At 35.7% G+C, this 14,968-nt stretch overlaps 1 protein-coding gene across 1 annotated transcript; it reads left to right on the forward strand.

Annotated features, from left to right (window-relative positions):
- The first annotated feature begins 2,055 nt into the window (after positions 1 to 2,055).
- On the forward strand, positions 2,056 to 9,018 carry LOC140444768 (uncharacterized). The gene is made up of 2 exons (XM_072536528.1): positions 2,056 to 2,383; positions 7,065 to 9,018. The coding sequence occupies exons 1-2, from the start codon at positions 2,149 to 2,151 to the stop codon at positions 8,306 to 8,308; spliced, it is 1,479 nt and encodes a 492-aa protein (XP_072392629.1). The 5' UTR covers positions 2,056 to 2,148; the 3' UTR covers positions 8,309 to 9,018.
- The last annotated feature ends 5,950 nt before the right edge of the window (positions 9,019 to 14,968 follow it).

Genomic DNA, 14,968 nt, shown 5'->3' on the forward strand with positions numbered 1-14,968 from the left:
ACAGTTAAATGTTAACTGAAAATGGAAATTCGAAAAATATATCGACAATCTAGTAAACCGCATGCCTGAGAGTTTCGGCAACACTGAATAAGCCACAGATCACTGAGATCACCTAACCTAAGTGGTCTGTGGAATAAGCCTAATGTTATTTTCTTAACGTGGAACGTTCTATATTGAATTTAGCTTAGAGTAGGGAATTCTACTCGTCAAAGAATTCCCTACTCTAAGGAATTTAGTAATTATTTTTTGCGAAGTTACTTACTTTTTGACAGACTCGAAGTGGCTGGAAATTACTATACAACCAAGCACACGTACTTATAGCCAATATTTATAGTAAACAAACTAAATAGTATATAAAATAGAACTTTACACATTACCGACAATCAATATTTATTTATTTGCACCATAATATATAATAAATAGTTGTGTTAAATTATATCAACTAAAATATATACTACCCAAAATTTTATGGGTTTAGTATACACTTCCACTATTGGAATAATTCTTCTTTATTCAAAGAAAAAAGTTTGCAATAGTAGTATCAAAGGTAGTATACTTGAGCTATTAATACTGAGAAGTAGGAATTGTTGTGTTGTAGGTTTCCGACAATGAATCTGTCAAAATATGCCCGAGCTAAGCGAATGGACGAATTGACGAATACAGTGATGCCACTCCTCACGATTTATCGTGAGATCTCACGAATTGAAAACAAAATCTCAGGATTGACGTCTCATATCTTACGTTTTTAAAAATTTTTAGACTGTTACTAAATCTGAAGATGAATAATGGGTACCTAATAAAATTTACACGAGAAAATCAGCATTTTTAAAGTGCTTTTAGATTGTCACCTTGAAATATTCATAAATCGACTGTATTTTTATATAAAAGTGCTTGCACTACTCCAATTAATATACACAAAATAATATAAACAAAGCTTAAAAGGTTATTTATTGCTTTGAAAGTGTAAATATCGGTCCATAAACAACTGATGTTTATGTATATTTTATCATTAAATATCAACAATAGCCGGAATTTTGTATTAAAGGATCAACAGACCAAAATGATTTAAGTGTGTGTTTGAGATATGAAACAAATCGGCAATTTCATATAACAATGACTTATATTTCATCTTCAATCACTTTGAAATCCTAAAAGTGCCGATAAAATGTTAAATCCTCAGAAAATAAAATTAGATTTCTGTATAATATATTATACTTAATATTCTTGGGTAAAATAGGTTATAATTATCATTGAAGTTTAAACTATAAAGAATCTTTATAATCATTGCCTAATACTAAATCGATAAATCCATAACTTGCAGTATATAGGTAGATAGGTAATTTCCTAAAATTATATCTGATACTGGTGGTTCCCTAAAATAGGCCCTTTTCTAGTACACTAAATTTTAAATATGTACTTATATATTAATTAACATATAACAATATAACGTATTTAAAATATTTTTGTATAATTATATATCATTTAAAAACTCCCATTTCCTTCAAAATTCAAGTGTAGCGAAATCACACGATTTCTTACGATTTATTTCTTTCGATATCACGATTTCTCTTCGACTTCATGTGGCATCACTGGACGAATATGGAATATGGAGCTCGGTTCGCTATTCCCAGTCCCAACTGTCTAGTGAATTTAGTAATTATTTTTTTGCGAAGTTAGCTACTTTTTGACAGACTAAAAGTGGCTGGAAATTACTATACAACCAAGCACAAGTACTCACAGCCAATATTAATAGTAAACAAACTAAATAGTAAATAAAATAGAACTTTGCGAATTACCGACAATTAATATTTATTTATCTGCACCATATAATAAATGGTTATGTTAAATTATAACGACTAAAATATATTTTTTAAATATATACTACCCAAAATTTGATGGGTTTAGTATACACTTCCACTATTTAGAATAATTCTTCTTTTTTTTTTAAGAAAGAAGTCTACAATAGCAGGATACTTGAGCTATTAATACTGAGAAGTAGGAATTGTTGTGTTGTAGGTTTCCGACAATGAATATACTGCAGAACATCACCACAGACTGCTTCTATTTCTATATGGGACATAGCAGCGACATTCGTCTATATTCTTTGCTATTATTACTATTGAAATACATAAAATCAAGTTTAATAAAATGGAAGTAAAACAAGAATTTAGTGAGGAGACGTGTAAAGTAAAAGTAGAGTATAATGACTTAGATGATGCTCTTCTAGAAGGCCTTAAATGCGAAATTAAGGAGGAATCCAGTAGACAAAGTACACATGGCATATATGATTATTTAGACTTAAAGGAATATCCTACAAATACTGAAGTACACCAAGATAGAAATAAACTGAACCAATTTGAAGAAAACCAAAAAACTGAAAAAGGTAAGTAAGTTAACAGTATAACTTAAAAATATAAGTTACAAGTTGTATAAACACAGTTTAATACTTAAAATAATCAAAAGGTAAAATTGGGTATAAATGAACTACTGTAAATGTATGAATGATAACTGAATCACATATTAAATGTGAAAAATGCACACCATGTTTGGCATAGTATGTTTCTGAAACAAAGTAAGAAGCTTATTTGTCTGACCTATCTTTAAGTTTACCCTGTTGAAGTATGCAAATATTAACCCTAGACATGGGGTAACAGACAACATTAATGGTAATTCAAAAAGTGCTTTGAGCAAACATAAAAGAAATATAATCAAAACTTGAAATACATTTTTAGAAATGCATTGAAATTATATAAAAATTCATAGATTTTAATTAAATTAATGATAATAATTAAATGCATATGTATATAATATGCATTGAAATTATATAAAAATTCATAGATTATGATTATGATGATTAGAAATTCATAGATAATGAAATTAAAGATAATAGTTAAATACATACACAATAAAAACTTCTACAGAAATTTACAATTTATGATTCACAAGTGTAATTGTAGGGGTTGACCATTCACACCTAATAATAAGAATGTCCTAATAGACAAGATGTGGAAAGTGCTGTCAGATAATTTACAATATTTAACTGCATTTAAAGTAACAGAAAATATTTGTTTTATACTTATTCAAAACTTGCAGCTTCTTATAATACAAATTATAATTTCGTAAAAGTAACTTTAAACCTTCATATACATTTTATAAAAAAATATATGGCAAATTTATACTTATTTAAATTAACTTAATAAATTTATCGAAAAAATAAAAATACTTATACCGCACATGCAAAATATATAACCTACCAAACACGTGTTATTTCTTCTAAAGTCGTGTCATCCTCTAATCTATTCCCTGAGGAAATTTCCCTCTCTTCTGGTCTTATCACATTGAGTTTCGAATGTTTTGAATATCTGGCTTTTCAATTTCCAAATTTTTAACAGCTGTGATTCCATGTCCTCATGTGGCAGCCATTCTGAATCACCATTGTTATCCCCAGACTGGCTTTCCATTTCAGATTTGGCTCTAGTAACATCTTCTATTTCACTGTCACTACTTTGTAACAGTGCAGTTAATAAACAAATTAGACCAAATACAGACACATTAAATATGTCTTTGAGTTCTTTTGATATTAAACCTACCATCAATGACTATACACACTACAAGGTAACAAAAAATCCTGTATAGATGATATTTTTACAAATCTTGACATATTTGATTCTGCTGTATTCAATCCTCATACATCAGATTATAATGCTCAAAAGGTAAAATTTGAGTCAAATATAATAAAAAACGAATATTTAACAAGTAGAATAAAGATTTTTTAAAATCTGTACTGGGTAATGTAGACTGAGTATCTGTTTTTGAGACATTAGAGGTAGATACTAATTTGGATGCTTTTAGGTATATAGTTTAGAAAATTTTTATGCAACTAAAAAAAATCACAAAAGTACTTTAAAAATGATGATGTATATTGTAAATCTAGGCTTGATATTTTGTTTACACTGTCTAGTAATATTGTTGAATATAAAGATATTTACGGGACAGAAAAACATAATACAATTCTTTACTCACTCAATCTCAAAAAAATTGTTATAAAGAATGAGTTGAATAGCGAAAATAAAACTGAAATGTCTTTGCAATTGGTAAAAGAAATTAAGGATAATTCCAGAAATCAAGGTAATTTCTGTTTAGAGGGTGACCCTCAGGTGTTTTCTAATGAAATAAATCAATTTATGTAAAATGCAACGCTAGAAGCTGTAAAGAAAAAAAAAGCATGAAAAAATTTTTAAAATTAATATCGAAAAGAATAATCATTGCATGTTTCTAACTCCCGTTTCAGAGAAAGAAATAAATAACTTAAAAAACAAACATAGCTCTGTTTATGATGAAATATCAACAAACAAATTAAATTTGTTTCATCAGAGATTTCCCTTCCTCTTTCTTTTATAGCTAATGCTTCTTTCAGGTAAGCTAGATTTCGTCAATGTTTAAAACTGGGAATTTTCAAGCCACTACATAAAAAAGGTGATGTTAGTAAGATGGAGAACTATAGAGGTAATAAGCCTTCTTCCATCATTCTCAAAAATATTTGAAAAAGCGGTATATTCTAGACTACAAAACTTTTTTAGTACAAACAGCTTATTTAGTAGTTCGCAGCATGGTTTTCTCTCAGGGAGATCTGTTGAGACAGCTACCTATGGTTTTGTATCAACAATTTTAGAAAAACTAGAGGCAAAGATGAAAACTCTAGGTTCTTTTTTATACCTATCTAAGGCTTTTAAAGCCTCTAGATCATGTTCTATTCTTACAAAAATTACATCGTTATGGAATACGTGACCGGCATTAAAATGGATAAAAATTTCTCACAGATAGGTCACAAAAAGTATGTGGTATAATAAATGTATGCGGTGTATAGTATAAAAAAAATGCGGTGGTTAGTGGTTTCTCAAACCTCGTAAATTTCACAGATGACTCAAAGGCGCTGACAACAGGCAATTTTCTGGAACAATCACAAAACATGGAACCTGCTTGATCAGTTAAATTTCTTGGTCTTCATATTGACCAGAAATTGGGGGGAACAAATACCAAATACAGCAAAAAAAATGAATAGAGCCTGCTACTCATTAAGGGTATTGAAGAGCTATCTAAACCAGGGGATTTTACCAGTATTTTATCAGTATATTATGCAAACTTTTATTATGATGCGATATGGAGTAATCTTCTGGGATGCTGCAGTGGATAGCTCAACTGTCTTTATAATATAAAAAAGGCTGTCAGGCTGATCTTAGGGCTAAAGGCGGGAGAATCTCGTAGAGGCTGATTCAAATCACTCAATATACTCACTGTCTCGGCGATCTATATATTTAAATGTATTATGTTCCTTTTTAAAAATGCTTCTTTGCTTTATCACCTATTACCAAATCATGAATATAATAGAAGAAGCCTTAATTTGAATTTCTCACTTCAGAGATTGCCTCTAACATAGAGAATTCCTTTGTATGCATGTGTTAAATTTTACAATAGTCTACCATCTCACATTCAACAGAAAACACACTATAGAGCTTTTTTTTTAAGAAAGGTTCTTCTACACTTAGTTAACATTAAGCCCTATACTGTGACGGAGTGCCTGGTCTATCCTTCTCCCTGATCAGCATATTTAATTTGTAATGTTAATGTATTTTAATCTGTGATCTCAATATATTTTTTTAATCTGAGATTAAGGTGGATCTGCACCCCTCAAAAAGACAAACTATACATTCAAAAAGTATATGTTATCACTAGACGTATTTTAACAAATTTTGAGCAAACTTCATGTTTTTGTTTATGAAGAAATGACCTCATTGTCCAGTAAATTGTTTATGTAAGCGATCAACTGTTGGTGCGATTTTTTCCATTATGTGAAAATTAATGATAGTGCTACGAAGTAAACCCTCAACAAATGCATCCATTTTAATTTTTGATGTTCTCATTTGTTTTGACTGAGGAGAAAACACTCCATCATCAACTTGACGACCTTTACCAGCAATTTTCTTTATATTTGAGAGACTTAAATTCTTATTATTAAATAGATAATTAAATTAGGTTAAAAATAATAATTGTTCAGTGGTACCTACAAATAACTGTGTGGTTTATTATATCGTAACCGCCGAGATCTACCTCCCATTCCTTCCACTATCTGTTTCTCTGCTCAAATAACTCCTCTATGTACTTTGTTAGGTTCAATACTTGGCTGAGCAGGATTTGCCTGGCTTGAAGCCCTGCTTGTGGAATTAGTTTTGCGTCTAATTCCACAATAATTATTTTGAAGGAAAAGTCATCAAAAAAATAAAGTCCAGTAACACACTATGGTATAGAGCTAGAAGTACATATATACGACGTATATTCAAGGTGGAGAATATCAAGAACTAGATTAGAAATAGAAGAGTAGAATGGTCATATAAGCCGAATGACAACAAATAGAGTAGTAAAGACGGCAAGAGACGGTTCCCCAATAGGAAGATCACCAAAACGATGGAACAACAACTTACTGGAGGCCCATTGAAAAACAGACAGAGTCATGTCTACATAAAAAGAAGAAGAAGAAAAGTCATAAAAAATAAGGCTCAATAGATGAGAATGGATCTTGACATCGTCGATATATGTATGAGCTAACATGTACAAAGAAATGGCTGGCGCTTAAGATTGCTCTAAAAATCAGACATCTGCGCTGAATACGATATCTAATTGGAGCAGGTTTAAGGTAAATCTGCACAGCGCAACGTATTCTATTGACGAAACCCGTGAGAACTAGACTAATAGATAGACTAAGGTTGATTGGAGGGTTGATGCAGTTGAGAATGCTACAAATGTTTTACCAACTGACTGGACTAAAGATGGAATATTGTGTTATTTAATAGCTACGGTTGACTTATTTTGTGTGAAAAGATTGTTTAAAAGAAAGCGGCGTCTTACGCACATACAAGACAGAAATACAGGTGCCTAAAACATATTGTTTATATTATTGGCAAGACTTTTGCTGCCTAGTATTTAATTATGTTTAACTTTGTTTATTATTTTGTGTCTGTATTAATTTTTCTATTGTAGTAAATGTTTATAGTTGGTTTGTATTTTAGGTTTTACTCAGGAGAAGAATAAAATGAAAATTATGGAAACATTTTGTGAACATTCATCCCATAAAGAACACTATACGAGTCGACACGCCGAAGGAAAACCTGTAAATAAAAATATAAAAGTTCAGACTAGACAGGGACCTTACAAATGTGAAATTTGTTTTAAACAGTTTTCTACAACACACGGTTTGAAAAAACATTTGTGGGTGCACACTGGAGAAAAACCTTACAAGTGTGAAATTTGTTTTAAGCAGTTTACTCGAAAGCGGACCTTGAAAAATCATTTAAGAACACACACTGGAGAAGAACTTTACAGGTGCGAGATTTGTTTTAAGCAGTTTAGTCAAGCAGGTCATTTGAAAACACATTTGAGAGTGCACACTGGAGAAAAACCTTATAAGTGTGAAATTTGTTTGACGCAGTTTTCTTACAAAATTCAATTGGAGAATCATTTGACAGTGCACACTGGAGAAAAACCTAATAAGTGTGAAATTTGTTTGACGCAATTTTCTTACAAAATTCAATTGAAGAATCATTTGAGAGTGCACACTGGAGAAGAACTTTACAAGTGCGAGATTTGTTTTAAGCAGTTTAGTCAAACATGTAATTTGAAAAGACATTTGATAGTGCACACTGGAGTGCACAAGTGTGAAGTGTGTTTTAAGAATTTTAGGGAAGCAGGTCATTTGAAAAGTCATTTGAGAGTGCACACTGGAGAAAAACCTTACAAGTGTGAAATCTGTTTTAAGCAGTTTAATGAAGCAAGTGGTTTAAAAAGACATTTGAGATTGCACACTGGAGAAAAACCTTTCAAATGTGAAGTTTGTTTTAAGAAGTTTAGCGAAGCAGGTCATTTGAAAAGTCATTTGAGAGTGCACACTGGAGAACCTAATAAGTGTGAAAAACCTTATAAGTGTGAAATTTGTTTCAAGCAGTTTACTCAAAAGTCTTACTTGAAAAATCATTTTAGAACACACACTGGAGAAGAACTTTACAAATGTGAGATTTGTTTTAAGCAGTTTTGTAAAGCAGGTAATTTGAAAACGCATTTGAGATTGCACACTGGAGAAAAACCTTATAAGTGTGAAATTTGTTTTAAGCAGTTTGCTCGAAAGTGCACCTTGAAAAGTCATTTAAGAACACACACTGTAGAAGAACTTTACAAATGTGAGATTTGTTTGAAGCAGTTTTGTAAAGCAGGTCATTTGAAAAGACATCTGAGAGTGCACACTGGAGAAAAACCATAAAAGTATGAAATTTGTTTTCAGCGGTTTAGTATTGCAGTTATAGTTTCCGTGAACATATAAGAAATTTACACCTGTTACTGATACCAATCCCTCAATTATCTTTGCGACGGGTGGCAATACTAAACCGACCGCTTTGTACGTTTTGGAACAGTTTACTACAGCCGAACTTTTCATTATTTACGGAACTATGACTCGTTAACTGCCAGTGCAAATAAATTATTCAAATTAAATTATCTATACAATGCTTCCTATTAAAAAAATTGCTGTAGACGAATTAGTTTATTGTAGTGAATTTATTTAACTGCTATGTCTTTATTTAATTTATAATGTCTTTAATAATTTATTATATTGTTCTTATCTTAATTCATTAAAAAGCACAATAATTTATATTAATTTATTTAACGAATAATGCATAATTTATATCGGCGAACGAAACATTTAAATCGCGAGCGCGTCTTCAAAATCAACTGTTCCTCTTCAATTAAAGTTCCGTTATTATATATGAAATCTTGTTATTCGAGAACAGCGGCGATCTCGCATCGAAGTAACCAGAAGCTCAGACCGGTCTCATTCGGCCTACCTGACCTTTAGTCGGATGATTCACCATAATTTGGGTCTAGATCCTTCGCCGAAATTTCTACAACAAAACAGAATTAGTCATCATATATTTACAGTTATTTTAGGCCATGATATTTATCGTAACATTGCCCCCCTCTTAAAAGATGGTTCCTCCTGGAACCTTGTCGGGACTGGAACCGGAACTGTATGCTGGTATCGGCAACTGGACCCTCTTACAACTTCCAGTTGTATAAAAATGACAAGGGACGGTTTTCTCTCCGCACCAGTAACTATGCGGATTGCAACAGACTAACACCTGGACTTCGGTGTCTTTAAAGATCTCCTCCACCGTATTTCGGATAACCCTCCAGTCTAATTGGCGGCACTCCAACTTTGGCATGGCTAACTTTTGCACGTCGGACTCTAGTACGTGCTCTCTCAATTGAAGTAAGGCTTCCCATACATCTCGGTAGGTAGGCTGGCCACGGGCAGTGTCTTTTGTTACCAGGTAGAAAAGGTAACGTGATGCATCTTGGAGTTTCAAGGTTTTACCGGGAGCTGGCACCTGGCATTGAAGTTCTGGAACTCGACCAAACTTCCTTCGAAAGACGGATGCCAACCCTGGTGCGTCTTTGATACGGGCCGGGATGGTAAGGGCCAGCGAGTAGATCTTGCTTTTCTTTAGTGGTAACACCATGTCTTGCTTTACCGGTACCTCCATAGGCACCCATGAATTCCTCAAACGTGAGGTCAGACACGTCTTGGACTTGGTTTACTTCCACTTCTTCATCTACGTCGTGGTCACCTCCGAAAGACGCCAGCCGGTTACGGTGTACTATCATCGGCTTTCCCCTCGGAATCTTGCTTATTCGGTAGATGATATCGTTGATCTTCTCCATAATTAGGTATGGGCCTTCCCACAACTGCTGCAATTTGGGAGAACAACCTTTTCGCTTCTTGGGATTATAGAACCACACTTTGTCGTTCTTCTTAAAGCAACCCTTTTCGGCTTGTGTATCGTACCGTTTCTTCATTCGGTCGCTAGCGATCTGAAGGTGGGAACGGACCAACTCATGTACATCGTCCATTCTTCTTCGTAATTCGATCACATAATCTTCACCTGCTACATCTTCTCCAGGTCGACACCCAAACTCTAGATCACAAGGTAGTCGCATTTCGCGTCCGAATAGGACTCTGGCTGGTGTCTGGCCTGTTGATTCGTTAACAGCAGATCTGTAGGCCATTGTGAAGAACGGAAGGTATTGGTCCCAGTCTCGCTGATGATCGGATACCATCTTTGTTAAATACTTGCCGACTGTCCTATTCATCCGTTCTACCATACCATCAGATTGCGGATGATATGCTGTAGTTCTTGTTTTCTTCATGCCTAGTCTATCACATATTCCTTGGAATAGATCGCTTTCGAAGTTCCTGCCTTGGTCACTATGTATCTCCAAAGGCACTCCAAATCGGCTGATATATTCTTGGATCAACTTATCTGCAACGGTGGCGGCCTTCTGGTCTGGAAGTGCGTAAATCTCGACCCACTTAGTAAAGTAATCCATTACTACCAACATGTACTTGCCTCCATTTTCACTTTCTGGAAATGGTCCAGCAATGTCCAAAGCTATTCTTTCAAACGGGCTTCCAACATTATATTGTCTCATAGGAGCTCTCCTTTTTCGGTAAGGCCCGTTACTCGTAGCACAAATAGTACATTTCTTACACCAGTCTTTACGTCGTCGGAACCGTTTATCCAATAAAACCGTTCCCGAATTCGCTGAAGGGTTTTCTTTACACCAAAATGCCCTCCTGATGGACTGTTGTGTAACTGACGAAGTACTTCGGCTATTCTGCTCTTTGGGATCACCAACTGTCTTCTCTTCTCTGAACCGTCATCATTTTCCAGGACTCGTCTGAGCAAGCCATCTTCCATGATAAATGAGTCCCACTGGGCCCAATACGTCTTAACTACTGAGCATAGGTTTGATATTCCTTGCCAAGGTGGTCGACGGTTTTCCTCTTTCCATTTTCGAATTTTCTGTATAACTGGATCTCTTGCTTGTTTTTCTCTGATCTTAGTAGGCGTCCAGTCGTCGTTGACCATTGTTGTTCTTAGCACTGCTGCTTCCTTGGATTCCGTTTTGTAGCAGTGGGAACACTCTGCTGGGCATGGCCTTCTGGAAAGAGAATCAGCGTTTCTGTGGCCCGGAACTCCGGCCCGGTGCTCAATCTTAAAATCGTATTCTTGGATTCGTTCGATCCACCTGGCTATCTGACCCTCTGGATTCTTAAACTGCATCAACCATTTAAGGGCGGCATGGTCGGTTCGGATTAGAAACTTCCTACCATAAAGGTATTGATAGAAGTGCTCTACTGATTTTACTACTGCTAGAAGTTCTCTTCTCGTGACACAATAATTCCGCTCAGGTTTTGAAAGAACTTTACTAAAATATCCGAGGACTCGTTCCTGTCCTCCTTGAATCTGAGATAGCACTCCTCCAATTCCCACATTACTTGCATCTGTATCTAAGATGAACTCTCCTTCTGATAGTGGATACCCTAAAATTGGTGCTGTTATTAAATGCTTTTTCAAGGTCTCAAAGGCATTTTGGCAGTCTGTATCCCAGCGGTAATCTCTTTCTTCCTCCGTAAGTCGCGTTAATGGCTTAGCGATATCTGCAAACTTCTTAATAAACCTCCGGTAGTAAGTACATAGTCCAAAAAAACTTCTCACTTGATGTTTGTCAGTTGGTTTTGGCCATTCCTTAATGGAATCGATTTTTCCCTTATCCACGGCCACTCCTTCTTTACTGACTATATGACCCAGATAATTGACTTTACCTTGAAATAGCTGGCACTTCTTGGGGTTTAGCATCAATTGGGCAGCTTTAAGTCGATTAATAACGTTTTCTAAATTCCTCAAATGATCTTCAAATGTCTCCCCCAAGACGATTATGTCATCTAAATAAACCAGGCATGTTTTCCAAGATAACCCTCTCAACACATTTTCCATAAGCCTCTCAAATGTCGCAGGAGCATTACAGAGTCCAAATGGCATAACGTTGAATTGCCACAATCCAGATCCTGTGGTGAAGGCTGTCTTTTCTTTATCTACTGGGTCCATTTCTACCTGCCAGTATCCAGACTTCAAATCCAAAGTAGAAAACAATTTACTTCCAGCCAATGTGTCATCGATCCGAGGCAGAGGATAACTATCTTTCTTGGTAACGTTGTTCAGCAAACGGTAATCCACACAGAACCTCGTCGTTCCGTCTTTCTTAACCAGGACCACCGGAGAGACCCATGGGCTCGTAGAAGGTTCTATCACACCGTCTTTCTTCATTTCCTGAACAATCGTTTCAGCTTCCTCTCTTTTCGCCTGTGGTAATCGTTGAGCTGTTTGACGAATTGGCTTAGCATTGCCAGTATCAATTTTATGCTTAACAACGGTAGTTCTTCCCGTCTTTCCTCCTTTCGGTACGAAAATATCATGATACTGCCGAAGAAATTCCCTTAATTTCCTTTTCTCCATCTGATTCAGAGACTGTCCTGCAACTGCAACCATTTGTCGTTGGAATTATCAGATGTTGTCGTCTGACGGATTATGGATGTCACAGGTACACAAGTTCCTACGTTTGTCTCTTTCTTGATGGTTACTGGGTAGTCATTGACATTGATAAGTCTCACAGGAATTTCTTTAGCCGCAGTCACCAATTCATTTCCAATTATGATTCCTCGGCCAACCTCGTCGTCATGGTTCCAAGGCTCCATCATAACGGGTGTCCCTTTGTCCAAAATTCCCTGTAGCCGCGCTACTATGATCGTTTCACTTCTCGCAGGCACGACTGTATCTTCTTTAACGGCTGCTTGCATAGTGTTGTCATTATGTGGATGGAGAAATACCTCCTCATTGCCAACTTTGATTACCTTATTCTTAAAATCCAATTGGAATCCATGCATATTCATTACGTCCATTCCTAATATAACATCCTCTTCGATGTCAGCAACTATAACAGTATGGACGAACTTTTCTGCTCCAATTCCCAATTGTACATGGATTTCTCCATGAATGTTGGCATTTTCACCTGTAGCGGTCCGAAGTCGCAACCTCGTTGGTAACAGTTTCTTTCGGCTGTTTATAACTGTCGGGCGTATAATGGTTCTGGTCGCTCCGGTATCCACCAACAACGTATGCTTTTTACCATTTATGTCTCCATCTACATATACACTATCTTCACGACATTTCAAAGAAGCTATTAGTATGAGAGGGTCTTTGGAAAAGTTCTGGGTCGAAGCTGCCCCCCTAAGGCCGACCCGTTGTAGTTTTCCTGATGGTGAGTTTCTTGATTTGCGTCGTACCTAGGGTGCTTACAGGAGCTTCGTACGTGTTCTATTTCGCCACAATTCCAGCATCTTATGGTCTTCGTTTTCTTTTATGTCATGCTTTTCATCATATTAACAAGCTGGTCAAGTTTATCTTCATCTCCTTCCTATTTTACAGTCCTAACTTTACTGTATCCTCCAGAGGCCTGAGTAGCTGACTCGTATTCGAGGGCGGTGGATAAGACATCAACCAGCGTCTTGTGAAGAGCTAATCGTAGTGTTCTCTGCATTTCATGATCACGAAGACCATCAATAAACGTTTGAACGGCTAATTTTTCCATCATGTCTTCGGGAGCTGTTGGATAAGCGTATCGTACTAATCTGGCAATATCTACCTCGTATTCTTGAAGAGCCTCATATTTCATCTGTCTACGATTTTTAAGCTGCGACTGATATACATGCTCCAAATGTTCGTGGCCATATCGCATATTTAGCCTCTTCTTGAGTTGTTCGAAATCATCGGTCTCTTCTACGGCTATGGTCTGCAGCACATCTAAGGCATCTCCTCGAAGAGCGATAGTCAGGTTTACCGCCTTTTCTTTTTCAGACCATCCATTTGCTCTTGCAGCTGATTCAAACTGTTTCATGTAGTTGTTCCATGACGATTTTCCGTCGAAAGTTGGGACTTTAACATGAACAGAACCTCCACTTCCTTCAAATTTCGGCGGTGTCTCCAACTTACATTTCGTCTCGTCTTCTTTTGTCTCTATTGTAATCGGATTGTTACCTCTCTCTGCTGTCCCTGTTTCCTCCATCTTCCTTTCCATCTCTTTAATCTTTTCTTCGAAGGCTAACATATCGGCAGCAACTTGATTTTTTAACGAAGACATTCTATCGTCCAGGGCAGACATCTCAGAAGTGACTTTAGAGATTTCCGAAGAGATGTTAGCAGAAACTAGCAGAAACTTTGCTTTCCAGAGAAGAAATCTCGTTAGAAACTTTGTTCTCCAATGATGCGATGTCACCAGAAACTTTCGAAATATCGCCAGAAACTTTGTTCTCCAATGATGCGATGTCGCCGGAAACTTTGTTCTCTAATGATGCGATGTCACCAGAAACTTTCGAAATATCGCCAGAAACTTTGTTCTCTAATTTCGAAATCGACGAGATGACAGCATCTTCAAATATATAAGTCTCTGGATCTAGTCCTTCTTCTAGCAAAGCGTTCTTTAGTCGTAGGACTAACTCAGCCTTTTTTCCGGTAGAAGCTAATTCTCTGTCTTCGAGATGTCTTCTTAAATTAGTCACTGTCAGCTCATAAATCGTCGTCATTTTCACAATTTACAAATATTCACTTGTAATTTATTTTCGCAATTTTACTTATGTATTCCACTATTCTGACACCAATGTAGTGAATTTATTTAACTGCTATGTCTTTAATAATTTATTATATTGTTCTTATCTTAATTCATTAAAAAGCACAATAATTTATATTAATTTATTTAACGAATAATACATAATTTACATCGGCGAACGAAACATTTAAATCGCGAGCGCGTCTTCAAAATCAACTGTTCCTCTTCAATTAAAGTTCCGTTATTATATATGAAATCTTGTTATTCGAGAACAGCGGTGATCTCGCATCGAAGTAACCAGAAGCTCAGACCGGTCTCATTCGGCCTACCTGACCTCTAGTCGGATGATTCACCATAATTTGGGTCTAGATCCTTCGCCGAAATTTCTACAACAAAACAGAATTAGTCATCATATATTTAC

This window comes from Diabrotica undecimpunctata, chromosome 6 (assembly GCF_040954645.1).
Source record: "Diabrotica undecimpunctata isolate CICGRU chromosome 6, icDiaUnde3, whole genome shotgun sequence".
NCBI classification, from domain to species: Eukaryota; Metazoa; Arthropoda; class Insecta; order Coleoptera; family Chrysomelidae; genus Diabrotica; species Diabrotica undecimpunctata.